Below are 22171 nucleotides of genomic sequence, written 5' to 3'. Positions count from 1 at the left end.
CTGGTAGATGGCTTTAAAGATTGGAGTCTCGATTGGACTACCAAGTGCTGGTAGATCGATTGGTAGCTCCTGGAGGGTGTTTAGTTGGTCTTTGTGTTGGCACAGCTATCCAGGAGGTCTAAGAAAATTTCAGCAATTTGCAGAGGGTTTGCTGAGGACTAAGACCGCCAAGCTTCATGCAATATTGACTTGAGGGTGTATGTCTGGGCAGGATTAATTTGATTCTTGTTGCAAAATGTATGACCTTGGCCAAAGAGCTTTGATGTTACCAAGGATCAAAATCTTCTGTTACAACAGATAGAGAAAATAAATGTACCTCGAGGTTCTTGAAAAGCTCTCTGCACTGTGCTGGTACAGTCAGTATGTTCACTAGTTGCCATTTTCAAGGGGATGTTCAGAAAGAGTGGTTGAATTCATCCTTGGAATTGTATTTCTAGCTTCAGCTCTTGGAGTCTTGCAGTATGTGGTGGATGCGGTAGAACTGTCTCAATTTTCCACGGAGCTTAGAAAATCCAGATTGTCCTTCATCTCACAGCTTGAGCCCTGTGGCTTGACCAGTAGAATTACAATAAAGAAGTTGACCTAGGCCAGTTGTACCTCACCCGACCTTTGAACTGCCTGGAAGGAAGATCTGCACAAGGCACCGCTGACAGAGGTCCTTGCTGGCGGTGGCCTCAAAGCAGTGAGAGACCCACAAACCACACGATCCTTCAAGCCCAGCTGGCCACCGTCACCAAAGCAACAACCAACTTGATCCAGGGCCCGGGAGCTGTAGTAACACGTTACCAGCAGAGCGTAAGTTTGACACAGTGATCATAGCACTGGGGGAACCAGGAATAGACTGATAGAATTAAAACAGGCAGACAAAGTACAAGCTAACAGAACATCACATCAGCAGAATAAGTATGTTGTCAAGTCGTTCCTGAAGCCACTATGACTTTACTGAGGGAAGGGTTGAGTCGAGGGACAAAAAGAAGAAATTCAGTTTGTGATACCTGAAGGTCCTTCACCCTCATCCAACCCTCTGTAAGCGAGGACAATAGTTGAAACCTCATATCACTGAAGGTCCTTCACCCCCATCCAGCCCTCTGGAAGCGAGGACAATAGTTGAAACCTCATATCACTGAAGATCCTTCACCCCCATCCAGCTTTCTGGAAGCAAGGACAATAGGTGATGCCTCAGTTCACTGAAGGTCCTTCACCCTCATCCAGCCCTCTGGAAGCGAGGACAATAGTTGAAACCTCATATCACTGAAGGTCCTTCACCCCCATCCAGCCCTCTGGAAGCGAGGACAATAGTTGAAACCTCATATCACTGAAGGTCCTTCACCCCCATCCAGCCCTCTGGAAGCGAGGTCAATAGTTGAAACCTCATATCACTGAAGGTCCTTCACTCTCGTCCAGCCCTCTGGAAGCGAGGACAATAGGTGAAACCTCATATCACTGAAGGTCCTCCAGCCCCATCCAACCCTCTGTAAGCAAGGACAATAGGTGAGGCCTCAGGTCACTGAAGGTCCTCAACCCTCATCCAACCCTCTGGAAGCGAGGACAATAGGTGAAACCTCATATCACTGAAGGTCCTCCAGCCCCATCCAACCCTCTGTAAGCGAGGACAATAGGTGAGGCCTCAGGTCACTGAAGGTCCTCCACCCTCATCCAGCCCTCTGGAAGCGAGGACAATAGGTGATGCCTCAGGTCAATGAAGGTCCTCCACCCTCATCCAGCCCTCTGGAAGCGAGGACAATAGTTGAAACCTCATATCACTGAAGGTCCTTCACCCTCATCCAACCCTCTGGAAGCGAGGACAATAGGTGATGCCTCAGGTCAATGAAGGTCCTCCACCCTCATCCAGCCCTCTGGAAGCGAGGACAATAGTTGAAACCTCATATCACTGAAGGTCCTTCACCCTCATCCAACCCTCTGGAAGCGAGGACAATAGTTGAAACCTCATATCACTGAAGGTCCTTCACCCTCATCCAACCCTCTGTAAGCGAGGACAATAGGTGAGGCCTCAGGTCACTGAAGGTCCTTCACCCTCATCCAACCCTCTGTAAGAGAGGACAATAGTTGCAACCTCATATCACTGAAGGTCCTTCACCCCTATCCAGCCCTCTGTAAGCGAGGACAATAGGTGAGGCCTCAGGTCACTGAAGGTCCTTCACCCTCATCCAGCCCTCTGGAAGCGAGGACAATAGGTGAAACCTCATATCACTGAAGGTCCTCCACCCCCATCCAACCCTCTGTAAGCGAGGACAATAGGTGAGGCCTCAGGTCACTGAAGGTCCTCCACCCCATCCAGCCCACTGTAAGCAAGGACAATAGGTGAGGCCTCAGGTCACTGAAGGTCCTCCACCCCATCCAGGCCTCTGTAAGCGAGGACAATAGGTGAGGCCTCAGGTCACTGAAGGTCCTCCACCTGTATCCAGCCCTCTGGAAGCGAGGACAATAGGTGATGCCTCAAGGTCCTCAATCCCCATCCAGCCTCTTGGAAGGGAGGACAATAGGTGAAGCCTCAGTTCACTGACAGTCCTCCACCCTCATCCAGACCTCTGTAAGCGAGGGCAATAGGTGATACACCAGCTCACTGAAGGTTCTTCACCCTCATCCAACCCTCTGTAAGCGAGGACAATAGGTGAGGCCTCAGGTCACTGAAGGTCCTTCACCCTCATCCAACCCTCTGTAAGAGAGGACAATAGGTGAAACTTCATATCACTGAAGGTCCTCCACCCCCATCCAACCCTCTGTAAGCGAGGACAATAGGTGAGGCCTCAGATCACTGAAGGTCCTCCACCCCATCCAGCCCTCTGTAAGCAAGGACAATAGGTGAGGCCTCAGGTCACTGAAGGTCCTCCACCCCACCCTCATCCAGCCCTCTGGAAGCAAGTACAATAGTTGAAACCTCATATCACTGAAGGTCCTTCACCCTCATCCAACCCTCTGTAAGCGAGGACAATAGGTGAGGCCTCAGGTCACTGAAGGTCCTTCACCCTCATCCAACCCTCTGTAAGAGAGGACAATAGTTGAAACCTCATATCACTGAAGATCCTCCACCCGCATCCAGCCCTCTGGAAGCGAGGACAATAGGTAATTCTTCAGCTCACTGAAGGTTCTCCACCCCCAGCCAGCCCTCTGGAAGGGAGGAATATCATTTAGGACCCAGGCGATGGGTATTAGAAGTCGAGTAGGAGTAGTGTGCGGGCGCTAACACGTCAGGCCAGGAGGTTGGACCACCTTTGCACTTTGTAAGACGTCTGATGATTGAGACAGAGGAGTTTAAAGTTGACCTGTTTTTCATCAAGGAATCAGTGATAGGATATGATGATAGTTCTGCACCCTAACTCTATCCTTGCCAGCATATTCTGAAAATGTAGCTGTCTTCCCCGTGCAGCCTTCCACAAGTTGAGGTAGGTAGTCCTGCCAAGAGAGAAAAAGAAGCTCTTACCCCCTCAGCTCTTTTAGGATTGGGTAGTAGTTTTGTTGAATCATTCCAGTAATCCTGTTGTAAAACTCAAGAAGACCAAACGTTTTTGAATTTGAGGAAGAAATCAGACATCGCTGTTAAATGTACTTCCAATGTTTTTAACCTATTCAGGCTCAACTGGTGTGGGACAAAGCTCTGGCTTTCCTGTTGAGAGTCCTCTAGCAATAAGAAGAACTTCCGTGTTAACTCTATTCATATTTATACATTTGATAGTCATCAGGAAGTAAATGACTGTCAAGCACACCCTCAGACGGCTGATGGAATTGTCAGAATTCCTGTTTAGCCTAAGGAACAGCTGTGTGTCATCAGCAAAGGATAATACTTTCAGACCAAAGGAGTGAACTAACCCCTCAGTGGTGCCACATCTGGTTTAAAGAGAAAGGATGAGCTATCATATCCTTTGGGTTCCTCCATAAAATATTGCCAGAGCAGTAGCAGTAGAACAAGCAGGCAGAAGAACAACAGTGTTGGAACACCCTCGCGGAAGAAGCAGAACGATTGTAGAGCTGCCCTTGGTGCCTCCCACCGAAGGACATTCAAAACGAGAAGTAATTGTTCAACAGTTTCTAAAGTGGCCGTCGGATCTAGAAGGTTGAGGCCGGCCTGGAGGTCATCATCTTGACTCATTTGAAGCTCCTCCCGGAAGGCTAAAAGAACTGTGCCCGTGCAGGGGCCGGGCTGGAATCCTGGGTGTTATCCAAACAAGAGCACAGTCCCCTAGACTTTTATGACCTGATTTAGAGTTAGGGTAATCCTTTGCAAACACAAACGAATAAACTGCCTGGACGGCAGACCTTAAGGGTTTCAAGCTTCCTCTGACAGCCAACAGAGTAGGTGTCATCAAAGGAGGGGCATTACACTGCCCACCTTATTTAGGGTGGGTGATGTACTGTCCTTTTTAGGTCTCGCCTAGCGATGCAGCGCATTTGCTGCTCACTTGGCGAGATCTATTGTCGTCAATTTCTTTTTGGAAGGGGTACAGGAGATGTGCACGCGCCCGGACAGGACATGTGCATACGTCAGCTGCTTCCATTTACCAGCTTGTGAACGGACAGCATTCTATTTGTCGCTGCGTGTTGTGGTGTGGCATGGTTAGGATTGTAGCTCCTTCCTCACGCCGCTGCCGGTTGCTTCCAGTTTACCGCGAAAGCTACATGTTGGTATCCTGCCCTCCTGCCCTCTACTGCTGGTACACAGTACATATGCAGAACAAACATTTTTATAAGATATGTGCAAAACGATGCAGTTTTTAAAAAAACTGATTTAGGACTGATTTAGATGCGAGGCAGCGCCTTAAAAGGGAAGAACACTGTGCAGTTCAAAACTGGTATAAAACTAATCTAATAGTGAAAGTAACACCATATTATGTGCCTACTGAGGACGCAGCAAGTGTATTGGGTGCAGATGTTTGTCTTCTTTTGTTTACTTCCCCTGCCCCTGTGAGAGGGCTTGCTCTCCTGCTCCCTTTCTCTCACCTAGGATTTTGTTTGCTAAAAGAAGTGTTGTGCAGGAGAGAAGGTCATAATACCAGTAAAACGCAAACGACGTAATGTTGAACGCGGAATAAACAGTGCAACACAGATGTGTGTGTGTAGTGCTGCAGAACAGGCACCTCACACCCAGGTAGAAGCAGGTACACAGAAGAATGCAGGCAGGCAGTCACCGGCCAGCAGTTTTCTGAACAGGACTGCCCGCTTTATCACCCTTGCCCTCCCGGTATGCTATAATAGATTAGTAGAGTGCATACATGTTTTCTTTCGTTTAATTTTATTATGTACATTTGAGTATGTATACATGCATATACCAATTGTATGTATGTTTAACATGTGGTGACTTGTGTGTGCCACACCTCTCATTCACTTTTTCACATTATTTCGTAGTAGCGGCCACGCCTTCCTTTTCTGCACACACCACTTAATATTGAAGTTAGCAGCCATGCTTTTGTTTCATCCTGCCGGGCTCGCCTCAAAGAGCTTTTCAAGCCTACCACCCGGTCACAAATGCTATCTTACAGGAAGAACAGCGGTCGTTAAAGACAAAGTAACTGGCACAGCATCATCTGATAACATATTATAATATGTTCACTTTTGACTGTTTTCCTTTTCTTACATGTGCTTAATAGTTAAATACCTTTTGATTCTATTTTCATTTAACATTTACTTTTTATTTTACCTTAAATACGCTCAAGTTTACATGTAATATTTTTAAAAACACATAATAAAAACAAACCTCACATTTTATAGTTAGGTAAAATACTTTGCTATTTGCAATGCCCATAGCTCTAACTCTTGAAAATGCGAGACCTATTGCATTGCAAATGCTTGTTTTTTTTAGTCACCTCCAGGTAAAACCTGGTAGCGATGGACATAAAAGAAAATAATGATCCTCACTACCCGTGAAAAAACTCCCAGTGTGTTTTTCAGAAATAAACTCCACCTTTGTAAACATTTGGTGGATTGCCATCAAAATCGAATGTGGGCGTCCACCACATTATTATGCTCTTAAAAGAACCCCTGTCAATGTACAAAGGTGATGAAGTTTCAACTGGACTAGTCAGGCCTTTCGTTCTGTGGTGAACCAAATACCAAAAGTGCCTCAGCACTAAAAGAAGTGTAAGTGCTACTGAGCTTTCACGATACTGGTAGCAAAGGCCCATTGAAGTGGACTCCGTAGACGGCATTGACTCAGTTTAGGTTCATGTCCCTTTGAGTACCATGACGCTATGAGTCCAATTGGGGTCTTAATTAGTCTAATCCTGCGCTATCTCTTGATGTGATACTAAACCCCAGGCCTTGATAAACTGGACATAGAGGGAAATAGCATTTACAATGCACCATTTACCACGCATGCCTTTTCCCTGCATGCCTTTACAACAAAATGCCAAGTATATATATCAGGTGTGTGTGTATATATCACCTACAGGCGGCTGCCAATAGGTAGTTCTAGTTAGGATGTAGTTTACATAGGAAGAACGTTTTTTCATTTGCCAATAACTTTGGTGTCATTTATCCTCGTGAAATTTTTAAAAGTAGTTTGCAACTCACTTTAGCTGCTGTCTTTTTTCGGGGTGATCTGTCAAGCGGGGGCTTAGAAAAAAGGGGGGGTCCCAAAACGCTTTTTCCCTGTGTTAATTTCCATAGGAAATTTAGACATGGCTACAGCCCTGACCTGCTTAACAGAATGACACCAGATTTGGCAGGAAAATGGATATTGATTCTGGGAAGTGCCTTTTAGTGATTTCTTTGAATATGTACAGTAGTTCCAGAGTTATTTAAAGAAATACCTTAGGGACACAGAGGACCCCCAACACCTCCCAATCTCGTACTGTGATCTGATTGGCTACCAACACTTCAAACCAGGAAGTGTTGGAAGCCATCTTGTGACTCTGCTTGATGCAAGTCACAGAAAAAAACATTAAAAAAAAGAAAATGGTGTCGGGTAGAAACACCCTGACCCCCATGGTCTCTTCAAGGGAGTCCCACAAGGACCTCGCATGACCTAAAAAGCATTAAAAAAAATAATTTCAGCAGGATCCGTGGACCCTGCCGAATTTTTTGTTGTTAAACAAAGCGTGGTCTCCTGTGTTGGCCCCAGGTGGGCCAGGTCCTGAGGGCATTTCTAAAAATAATAGAGTGAGGGGAACACAGGTCCCCTCCATGAAGCTGAATATTGCCCCAGGGGCCATCACCTACCCGGGGCTTCTTTAAAAATGAAAGTGGGGGAGGCTCGCACAGCAGGGCTTGAAAAATCCGAAAAATTGTACTAGTCCTGCAGGTCTAGTACCTTGGGAAATCCCATCGACCTGACTGTAACCTACTTCACCTCCGTCTCTGAAAACAGAGCAAAAGTGACAAGATAATAAGATTTAAAGGCATCTTTATTGCTCATTCCCTTTGTGAGCAATAAAAATGCCTTTAAATCTTGTTATCTTGTCACTTCTGCTCCGTTTTCAAAGACAGAGTACAAAGTTTAGTTTGTCTTCCTACTCGTCAGAAAGGGCGAGTAGGACCTGAAAATAGCTCGTCCTAATCAATTCTCCCTCTCAAATGCGAGCGGCCGAGTGGATTTGTCGAGCCCTGTACAGCCTCCCCCACTGCCCAGGAACCATCACCTCCCCGGAGGCTCCTTGACTCCCCACCTGCCCCGGTGTCCACCACCTCCGTGGGGCTTTCTCTTTACACAAAGCGTGGGTTGCGCGGACCCCCCTTCCTCCACCCTGGGGGCTGCCACCTTCTCAGGAATTTAATTTTAAATAATGCGGGGGCCACACAGAACCCCTGCCACCTCCCTGAGCCTTTTGTCAATTTGGAAGGGGGGGCCAGCGTGGTCTTCCCGGAGACCCAGGGACCACCACTCAAGGGCTCTAATTTTAATTGATGTGTGGGGGCCACACAGACCCCTCTGCAACCCCAGGGACTGCCACCTCTTTTTTGTTAAATGTATTGCAGGGGACATATGCCCCCTCTGCAGCCCTGGGGGAAATATGAAGAACCTGCAGCCAATAATGGCCCTGGGCACCCCAGGCCAGACTCCTGCTATTTCCCGGGGTGCCCACCCCTGGGACATAGCTGTTTGTTGTGGCTTGGCGGGAGCTATACCGCTCCAGCCAAGCCACAGCAAACTGTGTTCCACTTCTAGCAAGCGAGAACAGAAAAAAAATGCTCTTGCTTGCTGAAAGCGGGGCATTAAGGGGCAGGATTCTAGAGTTTAGTGAATATTATTGTATTAGCTCTCAACTGAGCCTGAGAGCCTGCCCCCTGAGGAGGGTTTTGATATTGGATACTATAATATTCACTGCACTTTAGAATTTCGTCCCATAATGCTTTTCAGGGCCTTTGGTTGGGATTGTATTTTTGCCTATACCTGTGCTTAGGGTGGTCCTAGGAGGATGGGACCACCACCAAATCATTTCAGCATTGTGTGCTATTTGTGTTCAAGGATTCTGCTTGGACCCCAAAATCATCACTTCTCTCACTGCTTGCTGTATTTTCGTTTTCACTTTTGTGAGATGATTATATATATTTTAGCATGTAATAATGTTACTTGTCGTTTTCCCAAGGGTATGTGAGGATTCTGTTTTCTTAATTGTGGTGAGACGGAATGGAGTTGCGGAGCAGAATTCACTGAGTTTTTTATCAATTCCACAGAATTCGGTGTAGTGGTACTCCGCCAACTACGCCCACTCTTATCTGTGTGTTCATATTTTGTGTGTGTGTTTGTGGACCTGTGCAAACCTTTGTATGTGTATTTCTGGTAGGTACACCCTTTTCGGCCGTAGAAGATAGAAAGCCTCTTTTAATTAGGTATTCCCCAAGCCTGCCTTACAAATTAAAAAACACATTAAATGACATTAGCACACCCGCAATTTTCGATGTATTCACAATCACATTTATCCCAAACACGGATTGTTTTTCCTCCATTCCTACTTTCAAACTAGAGGCATAGCTTCCAATTGCGCAGCAGGTGCAGTGGCACCAGGGCCCACTGAACTCCTAATTATTGCTGTATTTCACAGTTTAACATGGGTCAAAGAGGGAATTTCTTTCTTGGACTAGAGCCCCTGACACACTGGCTACTGCTGTCACCTAGCCTTGCTGGAGAACAAATGTTATTTGCGAGAGGGATGCTGTATGAAAGAGTAAAGACTCGTTGGATATTGTTCTATTCGTGAAATACATCTGCTTTCGAGTTGGAAATGATTATCAGCCCGTTAGTGGCAGGAAGTTCCATCGGGGAGCATGGCACTGCTTAACAGGACCGAATGTGAACACAGCTAAGTAGGGGAAGCTGCCCAGCGCATTACCTTTGCTTGTGTTCTGGGCCTTGTCATAAAGTTTGGCCAAATTAATTAGATATGGTGATCTCCTGTAGGTGCTGCAAGCAAGTACACCATCCCGCTGAGATGTTAAGGCGTTAAGAGCCCTGTCCGTTGGGGAAGGTTACTTGCGAACCACAGAGACTTGAAGGTGGAGCAGCCATAAAGACAAGCCCAAGGGCAGTCTGGAGGTCAGCCAGCGTGTAACCCTTATTACGTATAATCTCTTTAGTTCGGATGGGGCCGGTAAAAGCAGTTATCTTCCCCACGTAAATATGAAATCTGGAAATGCAGAGCATATATATACTTTAACACTGAAAACTGCCAACATTTCTGTGTGAAAATGTGGGCGAAATGAGGAATTACAAGGGGAATTGGAGAAGTATATCACAAAACCTGTAATAGATGATTAGAGCAAAGCTATTTCCAATGGGAGGGTCAGCACTTTGTACAGTTGTCCGGTACTTCTATGGGCAGCTGTGCCGCGCCGGTCTACGCCAATGCCTTCATAAAATATTTTGAAGAAAACAATATACTGAACCTCAATTCTTGGAAGACACATGCCAGGATTTTCTGAAGGTACATTGATGACATCTTTGTCTTGTGGCAAGGAGACCATGAATCTTTGAACAATGCACTACTACAACTGAATCATATTAATGATCGCATTCAATTCACCCATGAGGTCAACCAAGAAACTATCATCTGGAAACTGACCTACACAGAAAATCCACTGATAAGAATAACACTCTGCATTACAAATCTTTTCACCAGATGGCTTTGAAATACCACCTACCACAGCAAACGAATAGTATCTGAAACTACCAAGTTTGAAGAACAGGCAACCACTATGATCAGACGGTTTGAACAAAGAGGTTATCCGCAAACCACTCTTAAAAATGCCAAAGAACGTTGTGATAAATTGAGTCGACAGGAGGCATTGACTTTTAAAATCAGAGACACCAGCAAAAGACCTGTGGTTGTATCGAAATATTCAGTCAATCCGAGATCATATAAGACATCTATACTCAAACATTGGTCAATCCTAGGTACTGAACCTGATTTCAAGCACATTTTTCAAGGTCCACCATTATTTGCCTACAAAAGAGGTCACAACCTAAAAGAAATTATCACCAAACCGAAACAAGTAACCTCCACCATCTACAAAGGCAATCAACCTTGTTTTAACTGTCAAAATTGTAACAACCTTATCAGAGGGTCAATCTTGAAACACCCCATGAAAGGCACCGACATCAAGCTGAAAGTGGAGAAGTGTGGCTCAATGATTAGTGTGGAGACCCTGATGCAGAGGTCTAGCCCAGGACCAGGGTTCAATTCCCTGCCTCGGCGGGTCTTGGGCTCAAAATTCCACGGACCTAATAATCCCCGCCTCGGTGCCTATTCCAATCATGGAGTCCCACTCTGCAACTCTGGGCAATAGCTTGCTTAATCTCCACAACGGCCCCCCCAACGCCAAAGATGCCTGGCATCCACCTTGGGGTGCCCGGGAGTGGACGCCTCACAGGGAAAGCCAGGATGGGTTCCACAGCGGTATTCGTACAAGCGCCTTGAGACCCTTGCGGGTGAGTAGTGCGCTATACAAGTATCAATTTACATTTACAAACTCAATGCCACATGTGATACCGAAAATCTGGTGTACATCATCAAATGACCTTGTGGATTGATATACACAGGGAAAACTTCTCGCAAGTTAAAGACACGTATTAATGAACACAAAAGCAACATCTGGACTCAAAACCTTAAATCTTCTGTAGCAGCTCACTTTAAAGAACTTAGACACAACATCAGTCAATTACGATTTTCTGCCGTTGAAGTGGTGCCTAAGCGCGATGACAGAGACAATACTAACTTTATCTTGCAAAGGGAAAATTACTGGATAAAATTTCTGCAATCGTCAAAACCTTGATCGGATGGAATTTTTGTGTTACCTATGAAGTCATGAATTATCTGTATTTCTTGATATCTGTTTCTTACATACTGTCTACATTTTATCTACTTTTTTCATTTACTGGTACATTACTGGGCAGTATTAATCCATTCAGTTTCACTATTTGCCTTTCATCTTCCAAATACACTGTTACAAGATGGCCACCACCATATGTGTCCTCTTTCTATGTTTACATTTCTAGTTCACTTTCCCCCTTCACTATTTCTTTTTCACGAACACACGCTTTGGTGCAAAGATAGCTGAACGGCGTTGACACGCTGTTCGTTTCTGAACCTCCAAGTAAGTTTGGTCCACTCGCCGCTAGCACATTCTTTTAACCGACCGCACTTCTCCACACGGTATATCCGGCTTGATTTATCTGGGCTCACGCTCTTTCTTTAACTTGGTACTATTTTCGACACACTTTACTTTGACACATTATCTCACTTGGTAATTACGATTTTCGCACACTGCCTATCATGTTTTCGTTTTTCATTCCAACCTCGAGCTACTTGCACTTTCTAATATTCATTTCTTACACCTCGGGTAAACGTGATACATTCATGGTTTATATCTGATCAGGATTTCTAGGGACTATCAACTTATCTTCCTCTTCATAGTGCTTGATATTTTGGTTTTATGCTACTCGTTTTGTGTAATTTTACTTATGGTTTTTGATACAATTATGGTTGAATCAGTAATGATTTTGCAGCATGTGATTTATTTTATTCTGTAAATGTGTTTGTGCAATGTGACACTGTTATATCCTGATCATCTCTTTCCCTGCTGCTCAGCCTGGGTGTGTGATGTCATTGGAATGTTCCTGTGTGCATGGTTTGAATGTGTAGTCAGTTTTATTGAGTGGGCTGAGCAGCTGGATGCTGCTCCCGGTGGGGCCTCCTTCTTACCTTCCTTATTACCAACTTTAACCAATAAATACCTACTTAAGAATACCAACGTCTACTGGATCTACTTACCTAATTAAGTACTTTTTTGAATGCAACAATGGCGACGAGCGAGAAAGAACTACGTGTGCAGAAATTACATTTGAAACATGGAACTACAGAGAGGAGAAGTAAAGCTTTTAAAAGAAGACAAGCAACGCTTTTGATGCCCCACCGGTGTCATGTCACATCTGACAGCCTACAGGAAACATATATAAAGGTATGTTTCAAGCGTTGGACTTTGTGTAGCTTATTTGAATTTTATAATGGCAGATTTATTTACAAGAGCGTCAAAATTTCAAGTTATGACTGGCGTCAGAGTGAAACAGTGGAAAATGTATTTATCTTTCGTGCTGCGATGTTCAGAGCCCAACTTAAAATGACTATTTATATTTCAAGGGCAAAGATGTGAACCTTTCAGCAATTTAAAATGACTATTTATATTTCAAGGGCAAAGATGTGAACCTTTCAGCAATTTGTCTGAAGCGGCTGCTTTCATTTTGTCTAAAACCTTTGAAGATAAAATAAACAGATAACTGCCCTATTTCAAGTGGATTGTAGCGAAACAAATGAGCGGCGTTTTTAAGGAAAGAAAGCTGTCTTGTCAACTCATTGCCTGCAAATATGGTGTACAAGCTGCGAGCAGTGTTTAAGGGATAATTGGGTGCCAGCGCGCTCAACTTAACGGAGCATTTTCATGTAAAACTCTGACACTCACCGTCCTGTTTGGGGATGACGGTTGAGTTGTCAGTTGGTCTGCAGCGATCCTTGCCCTTTCCCTTCTTCAATCAGTTTGATGACGTCTTCTGAGGGTTTCGAGGAGTTGGCGAAGTGAGCTCTCCTCGCGTTCGACTTCCGTGATGTCAGCCTATGAGTCACCGCCTTCACTTCCGTGATGTCAGCCTATGAGTCACCGGCTTTCTTCAAGCACATTTTTGCCGTGAGCCCTCAGGCGAAGACATGACAGCGTGATGTTTTCTGCGTGCTGTCGTCATTTATCAGGCGTTTTCCGATGTGAAAGACACTTAATGCGCTGATGTCGTCCTGGATCGAGCGTTTTCATTCCTACAGCGTTTCTGACATAAAGCTTTTCCTTTCTGGGTGTCTGCCATCGTGTTGATCATCGTGTCACAGCGACTGGCACGCTATGTTGTTTTTATACCCTGCAACTCTCTGGGATGTTTTTCGTTTATATTTCAAGAGACAAGGTACTGTTTATTTATTCAAGTCTCACAATTCACAACGTCTAGCATGACAACGGTGACTACTTTTATTATTTTAGTTTCTTATTTTTCATCAGTCGCTATTTATATATATATTGATGTACATGTTGTGTTCTGAGTGATTTATGGATCTGTTATGTGCTGAAATTGATGAATTAGTTTATTTGTGTTCTGAGTGATTTACTTATCTACTTTTACTACATGGAACTGTTATGTGCTGAGATTGATGAATTAATTTATTTATACTGTTTGCTTATGAGGTCGATTTTAATGGTCAGGTTTTACTATGCTGAGTTGTGGCAATGTTAGAATTTATTTATGGAAATGAACCACATTTGTGCTCAATTAATTTGAGGTGTTCATTAAGTTGTTGATATTCATTGATGCTGATTTTTGATGAACCACTTATTTAATAGTGCTCTATTTTAAATAGAGGAGTTCACACTTTACTGCGATTAGTCGTGCAGAGTCTACATTTATTGCTGAACTTTGAGGAGTTCAATGTTGGTGTGTATTTTCTTGAACTTTGAGGAGTTCAATGCTAGTATGTATTTTGTTGAACTTTGAGGAGTTCAATGCTAGTGTGTATTTTTGGATTTGTTGCGGAGCCACATAAGTGCTCATGGTTTGAGGTGCTCCATTTGTTTGAGATCAAATTATATGAGGTTGAGTCCTCATTTCTGTTTATTCATGTTTTATTTTCCTGAACCACGCAAGTGCTCTATTCAGTTAGAGGTGTTCAGTTATAGAGAATCGTTAGGTAGCCATGTACCCCATGCACTAGGTGTTATGCGCTTTGTTCTTTATACCTTATTTAAGTGTGTTTTTGAATAGCGTGGTAACTCCTACGTCCTAAATTTGTTATTCTATTGTGACGCCATTTTGTCTAGTTTGATTCCCTTATTATTGCTTTTCGTGACAGTCTGGCCAACTGCCATGTTTGGTGATATTTTGGGTTTTTGTTTGAGATGGGGGATGGTTGGTTGTTATGTGATTCCTCTCTGGTTTTGTGCGAAAAGATATTAGTCCTTTCTTCATCTTTTATGCAACAATTGTTATGTTATGATATATTGCTATTTCATGATATTATTTACAGTCATTCATTTTCTTATGTTGACTACTTATTTGAAATCCTGATTTTGTCATCATCAGGACATACTGTATTTAGTTTCACTTTCTCTTTTTTGTTTTCATTGTTTTAAAAGAGGGAGATGTGTTATATCCTGATCATCTCTTTCCCTGCTGCTCAGCCTGGGTGTGTGATGTCGTTGGAATGTTCCTGTGTGCATGGTTTGAATGTGTAGTCAGTTTGATTGAGTGGGCTGAGCAGCTGGATGCTGCTCCCGGTGGGGCCTCCTTCTTACCTTCCTTATTACCAACTTTAACCAATAAATACCTACTTAAGAATACCAACGTCTACTGGATCTACTTACCTAATTAAGTACTTTTATGAATGCAACAGACACTTGAAAAGATCCTACATATATTTTTTCTACATTATTTTCAGACTACCCCTGACGAAGGACTTTAAAAGTCCGAAATGCATTGGGTGAACTCTCAATGGTCTTTTTGAAAATCTTGGGAAATTTAAGGATGTTAAACTAGCAATCAGCTACATGATACATACAATTTCCTGTGAAGAAACATGGAATAAATTACGATGGAAATCATGATTTTTTGAAGTTTGAATATATTCTTCAAGACGTTCACACGTCAAATTGGTTTTGCTCAGAGAGACGACACTCATTCCAAATGTCGTAACCTGTTTATAGATGATTAGAGGACAGCCGCGTTGGAGACCTTAAATGTGTAGTGATGTTTGTTTTAAAAACACTGTGGTTGTCGTACACTGGGTTGCACGGTTGAAGGCGTGAGTCGAAGCGCGTAGGCATTGTGTGTTGAGTGTTGCTGCATTATAGAATTAATAAAACAGTAGTGAGTGCTTGGACAATGGTGTGTCGTCTTCGTGGGACACAGAGTGAGAGTGCGGATGATCGTCCTTTGAATGAAGCAGTTTTGAGGTAGTTTATCGCGGGGCCATTGTTGTAAATCATTATGCGTGGTTAAGGCATATGCATGGTAAAGACTTGCATGGTAAAGGTGTTACGTGGTCAAGGCATATGCATGGTAAAGACTTGTGTGGTAAAGGTGTTTCGTGGTAAAGGCATACGTGGTAAAGGCATTTGTTGGAATGTATGACATTACAATTATTCTAATCCTGCACTATCTCTTGACTTGAAACTAAACCCTGAGCGTTGATAAACTGGACACAGACAGCCCAAAAAAAGTGTTCACCTCCTCAGTTAGGACCTCCCAGGTGAGCTTCTGAAATGAAGCTTGTGAGCTCCGTACTGCCAACCATGGCCTCTTCACTATCAGGCCATTATCATACATCTGCTGTGTGCATGCTTCAAGTGTGTACCCTGCCACAGCTAACAATGAACCCTGTCGAGTGAGTACACAGACCGAGGGGATTAGGGAGCTGAAGCACATGGAATGAGGTAAACCTGGATAAAAGAAATATGGGAATGGAGAATTGAGACTTCACCTGTGGACATCAGACACCTCCTCCCGCTCTACCAAAGCCCTGTTGAGTCACAAAGTAGCATCCTGGCCTTCAGACAGACAGACAACAATAAGTCAAATATCTTGTAAATGTTGAAAAACAAAAACAAATATTAATATGCACACATCTGTTTGATGCTTGATATTTCAGTTAAAGATTCTCTATAAGGATTAAATGACTTATATCGTTGAATAATAAATTACATGATTTAATGTTTGTTTGCCAAATCTGTGTGCGCAACATAAAGTCGGGCCCATTCTAATACCCCTCATTCAATTTTTAAAAAAACCCTGGAAGGAGCTGCTGATTGAAATACAACAGGATCTTAACTTAACCCTTAACAGGTGAAGTCTGCACACATTTCTTCTAGTGCTTTGGGGTTAGTCATGGCTTTGAAAGCTTCTATTAATTTCTTTCAGAAAGTTCGAAATTAATGAAAAGGGACTTTTATTTTACCTTTGCCAAATTCACTGCTGTAGTTATGGTTGTAGAGTGTCTTGTTGACAGGAACCAAATTGAAGAACGATGAGGGCGACCGGTGCTGAGGTCACTGGTGGGGCTGATTACTTGACAGTTGGTTCACAGCAGTGCAGATAGGTAGATCCAGATGTATCCAATTGAAGTAGGTAGATGCAGGTTCTTAAGACCAACTTGTCGCCAGAATAAATGTAGTAACTTGGGTTCAGACTGAAGGTAGATTTCAGGTAGATTTATTAGCATAAGTTACATGCAGTTACAGAGAGGATGAAAGCCCCACCAGGAGCGCCTGGCTAGGTGCTCACCCCAAGACCAACTGTGATGAATCCAATGATAACATTCTAAATGACATCACATTTACAGTATTCCACTGGTGGAGTCAAGGAAGAGATGTGGACATACATATTAAGATATTACAAACTAGTTTAGGAAGAACTAAAGTCTTAGGGGCAGATTTATGTCAGACTTGCACCACGTTTACACCGCCGTTGTGTCACGCAACGGCACAGAAACGTGGCGCATCCCTACGACCTATTTACAACGTGACGCATCTAGGCAGATGCGTCACTTTGTAAAGCCCTGCGACACATGGAACCTGCGTCAGGTTTCATGTGGGCGTTCTGTCGCAGGGTGGGCGTTCCCTCGTAGGAAAGCCCCGTAAAACTGACGCAGTGAAATCTACAAGATTTCACTGAGTCAGTTTTACGAGGCTGCTGCGTCAAATCCTTACGCCTGCTTGAAGCAGGCGTAAGGAGTGACGCACCACGTTATGTATGGGTGGCCTCTGTACATTGCAGGAGTTGCGTCGCACTTGCGACGCTACTCCAGCAATGCGCCGCCCGTACACCACAAGATGCGTCACGCATCTGCCCTTCCTTGCACCATGGTGCGCCGCATTTAGTGGTGCAGCAAGGAGGGAATTGCGTGACACATCAGTTCTGGCGCATCCCTGCTGATTTGCAGAGATGCGCCAGAACTCATAAATCTGCACCTCACTTTTGTAAGTTGTCATTCAGTTCAGAATCAGGCACTAGTTTAAGGGAGATGGATATATATTACGCTGATAGAAAATCCACCTCAACTCAGGATAATGCTCCAATCTTCTAGGTTACTAGGATCCAGAAATGCTTGAGCCAGGAGGGCTGTAAATGTGTTGAAGGGGACTTAGGGGCTTATTACGAGTGTGGCGGTCTTCCAATGGGACTACCACAGCGGAGGTACCAGGCAGACTGCCAAGCCCATTGAGAGCCCGCCGCCGGATTATGACCTCAATCCAGGGTGGGTGGGCGGTGCAGCAGCGGTATCGCGGCGGCTGTATTAGGCTCATTGGAGAACCTAAACAGCATATAACCACCTTAAGAGTGCCTGCAGCACGTTCCTGGACCATGTCATGCATGCCACACTGTGCAGGAACAAGGGCGCAATTCCATGGGGTGGCACAACATGTGCCCCCCGCATGCAACCCCAGGAGCAGAATCGGCCGGGGCCCTGTGAGGGCCCCCTTACCTGCATGTCCTTTATCCTTTTCATGGCGGGGTCCCCGCCAGGGAAAAGGACGGTGGATATGCAGACCGTAATATGATCGGCGATGTCGGCATCGGCACTGCCAACATATTCGGGGTGTTTCTCACCACCACACTCATAATACAGCGGACAGTCCGCCTGGATGGTGGCAGTTGGACCACAACCGCGAGTACGGCGATCATGAGGACCGTCGCACTTATAGAAAGACAATTAATAAGCTGCCAGGTAAAGGCAGGAGTTGACATTTGAGCTGATCCAGTATGAACAGGAAAGCATTGTGGAAAAAGGTGTCTGGAGTTACCTTTGTCATGTATACTTCCTAAAGAGCTACCTTTGTCATGTATACTTCCTGAAGAGTTACCTTTGTTATACACTTCCTAAAGAGTTACCTTTGTTATATACTTCCTGAAGAGTTACCTTGGTTAAATATTTCCTGCAGAGTTACCTTTGTTATACACTTCCTAAAGAGCCACCTTTGGTAGATACTTCCTGAAACTGAATTAACGGCAGCGCTTCCTGATTCCTCTCTTTTTCCACAATCTGTTCTGTTTAAATGAAATCTTGTCCATGTATATCTACCTAAAACTGTACCTGTAGCACTAGTGCTCTGTGACTGCCCTTTCTTTAGTAAGTTACTCAGTGAATATTGGTAAATCACTGCCTTTTCAGAAGTAAATACAATGTGACATGTTCAACCACAGTTTTAATGAAATATCCATGTATGGTAAAATGTTCCTTACTAAATTTCAAATATGGTAGAGAAGAGATGTCTTCTACAGCTGGTTAAATATTGTGTATTCACATTCTTTACGTTTGCATTTAGTAATATTGCATTTCTTTACATCCAACAGAAAATAAGTCTTAAATGCATGGAGTGATTATGAATAATGAAGATAACACATCAAACCTGCAAAAATTATCAAAAATAAGGAGCTCCAAAAACATCAGTGAAATCAGAGGCAGAGGACAGATCCAGGAAGAAGCAGTCAAAGGCAATTCAGTGAATACGAGTCTGAGCTCTGCACCTCGACACCCCAAGACAAAGAAATGACCTCAACAAAACCAAGACAACAAAACTGATAAACCACCTGCAGATCAGCTTTGATCATGAGGCCGGTATGAGAGTTGGAGGAAGGTCTAGTGTCTATTTGGGATCCATAGCTTGGAACAAACTCCCTCTTCAGCTTTGAGCTGTTAGTATCGTGATAATGTTTAAAAAATGTTGGAAACTTGGCTTTTTGTCCATGTTTGAAACAACCGGATTTACTTTCTTTTCAGACCTGTGCTTTGCCCCGGGACACTCTTTGGAGTAGCTGTACACATTACGAGTCACTTCACCATCATGATATGGCTAGAGCAGTGCTTCACTATCAAAACTAGTAACAGACCAGCATTCAGTGCTCTAGGTGTATTGCAAACTCTTTCTAGCCAAACCACAGGCACCAGGGAAAAGCACAACGAAGTGGAGCCTAACAACTGAAGGCTAAAGGAAAGCGGAGATCTGCTCTCTGAAGTACAGAGTATTGTCCCAATTTACACCTACCGGAACAAAGATTAAGCTTTACCCGCAAGCATGTGAAGCCATTATCCATTCTAAAGATGCAATCACCCACAAGGAAGCCTTACTGATATTATGAATGTGGCAGGTATTTAGTGAGTCTTGTATTTTATTGTTAAATCGGAAATATCACACACATACAGGGAATGTGAAAATAACGCAAGTGGTTTATTAACTATGCTGACCCTTCAGGAAACACGGTCAGGAGAAAAATCGTGCAATTCCACTGAATATGTCAAGAACTTTAGCCAATTAGAAACCATAAAAGAGCATCAGCGAATACAAACAGGGGAAAAACCATACCATTGCAATGAATGTATAAAGAGCTTCAGTCTGTTAACTGACCTCCAAACACATCAGCGAACACACACAGGGGAAAAACCATACCATTGCAAGGAATGTGTAAAGAGCTTCAGTCAAATTTCAAACCTCCACACACATCAGAGAATACACACAGGGGAAAAACCATACCATTGCAGTGAATGTGTGAAGAGCTTCTGTCGGTTAGCAGACCTCCAAACACATCAGCGAACACACACAGGGGAAAAACCATACCATTGCAGTGAATGTGTGAAGAGCTTCAGTCAATTATCAAGCCTCCATAGACATCATAGAATACACACAGGGGAAAAACCATACCATTGTAAGGAATGTGTAAAGAGCTTCAATCAAATTTCACAGCTCCACACACATCAGAGATTACACACAGGGGGAAAACCATACTATTGCAGTGAATGTGTGAAGAGTTTCAGTACGTTAGCAAAACTCCAAACACATCAGCGAACACACACAGGGGAAAAAACATATCATTGCAAGGAATGTGTGAAGAGCTTCAGTCAATTATCCCACCTCCGCACACATCAGAGAATGCACACAGGGGAAAAACCATACCATTGCAGTGAATGTGTGAAGAGTTTCAGTACGTTAGCAAAACTCCAATCACATCAGCGAACACACACAGGGGAAAAACCATACCATTGCAGTGAATGTGTGAAGAGCTTCAGTCAATTATCAAACCTCCACACACATCAGCGAACACACACAGGGGAAAAACCATACCATTGCAGTGAATGTGTGAAGAGCTTCTGTCGGTTACAAGAACTCCAAATACATCAGCGAACCCACACAGGGGAAAAACCATACCATTGCAAGGAATGTGTAAAGAGCTTCAATCACATTTCACAGCTCCACACACATCAGAGAATACACACAGGGGAAAAACCATACCAGTGCAGTGAATGTGTAAAGAGCTTCAGTCACTTAACAGACCTCCGGAGACATCAACGAATACACACTGGGGAAAAACCATACAATTGCAGTGAATGTGGAAGTAGTTTTAGGTCACAATCAAACCTCCATACACATCAGAGAAAACACACAGGGGAAAAACCCTACCATTGCAATGAATGCGGGAGTAATTTTAGCGTACAATCAAACCTCCGGACACATCAGCGAATACACACAGGGGAAAAACCATACAATTGCAGTGAATGTGGCAGTAGTTTTACTTACTCTTCAGCATTAAGAAATCATCAGCGAGCTCACAAAGGGGAAACAAATCTTTTAAATGCCATGAATGCTTGAAAAGCTGAAGTCCATTATCAATCCTAAACAGGCATCAGCAAACACACGCAGAAGAAAAGCCTTCAAGTGCAATGAATGTGTGAAGAAATGTAGTCAATTATCAAGCCTATGTAGACATCAGCTTGCTCTCACTCTGTAAATACCATACAACTGTAGTGAGTGTAGAAGTACCTTTAGGAAATCTTTCGCATTAAGGATTCATCAGTTAATGCACACAGAGAAAAATCCTTTCAGGTGCAGTGAATGTGTGAATATCTTATGTCACTTATAAAACCTACAAATACATCAACTAACATACACAGAGTAAAAAAGAGCATTGCAATGAATGTCAGAAGTGATTTTGTCAATTGTGAACACACCTGGGGTAAACCGTACAATTGCACTAAAAGTGTGACGAGCTTTTGTCAATTTCTGATCCTACAGAGCCTCAGCGAACACACACCTTCATTATAAATAATCCTAGGGATGCAGTGAATTCAGAAAGAACTTAATAACAATAGCAATAATTTTGACTCATCTGAGGCATTGACAGGAGCAGAAGAGTGCAGTTATTGTGAGATGAAGGAATTACAGGAAAAATATGTATAATTATGTGGGATATTCAAATACCAGATGAATAAAGACTCGACTAGATGAAAAGAAGAAAACCAAAGATTTGTAGAATAATAAAAGTGTCTGTTCCCAGTGATTGTTCACTTCGGTACACATTGAAAAAAACAATGTGATATAACAGGAAATCCACTGGGAGACTAGCACAATGTGGAATAAAAGAAAAGAAACACTGGCGGTTTTTATTTGGCGGTGAAGAGTTACAAAGAAAAACATCCAAGAGTTCCTGTTCATGCTACTTGTAAAAGTGTAGGGATGAATACGATTCTGCCTGCACACATTGCTATATTAGCATAAGTGAGTTAGTTGCTCAAGCGACATTTTGCTGTTTTTGCACATGACACTGCATGTCTCTGTTTTTATAAAGACAAACAGCTTGCTTTTCAATCACATGAGAACGGTCTGTTTTTCACATCTCTAGACTCACACTGCGACCTCAAGT

At 43.6% G+C, this 22171-nt stretch overlaps 1 protein-coding gene across 1 annotated transcript in view; it reads left to right on the top strand.

The window, feature by feature from the left end:
• The window catches only part of LOC147737505 (uncharacterized), a 34324-nt gene extending 12557 nt beyond the window's left edge, over window positions 1–21767 (top strand). The window contains exon 2 of the mRNA XM_086935182.1: window positions 18830–21767. Coding sequence (XP_086791308.1) covers window positions 19714–21120 — 1407 coding nt within the window. The 5' untranslated portion in view covers window positions 18830–19713 and the 3' untranslated portion in view covers window positions 21121–21767. The remainder of the gene's footprint in view (window positions 1–18829) is intronic.
• Window positions 21768–22171: the final 404 nt, after the last annotated feature.

The sequence above is a fragment of the Lissotriton vulgaris genome, chromosome 1_1 (assembly GCF_964263255.1).
Source record: "Lissotriton vulgaris chromosome 1_1, aLisVul1.2, whole genome shotgun sequence".
NCBI lineage: Eukaryota > Metazoa > Chordata > Amphibia > Caudata > Salamandridae > Lissotriton > Lissotriton vulgaris.
The sequence above is the reverse complement of the archived record's forward strand: the minus strand, read 5'-3'. Positions and strand labels throughout refer to the sequence as shown.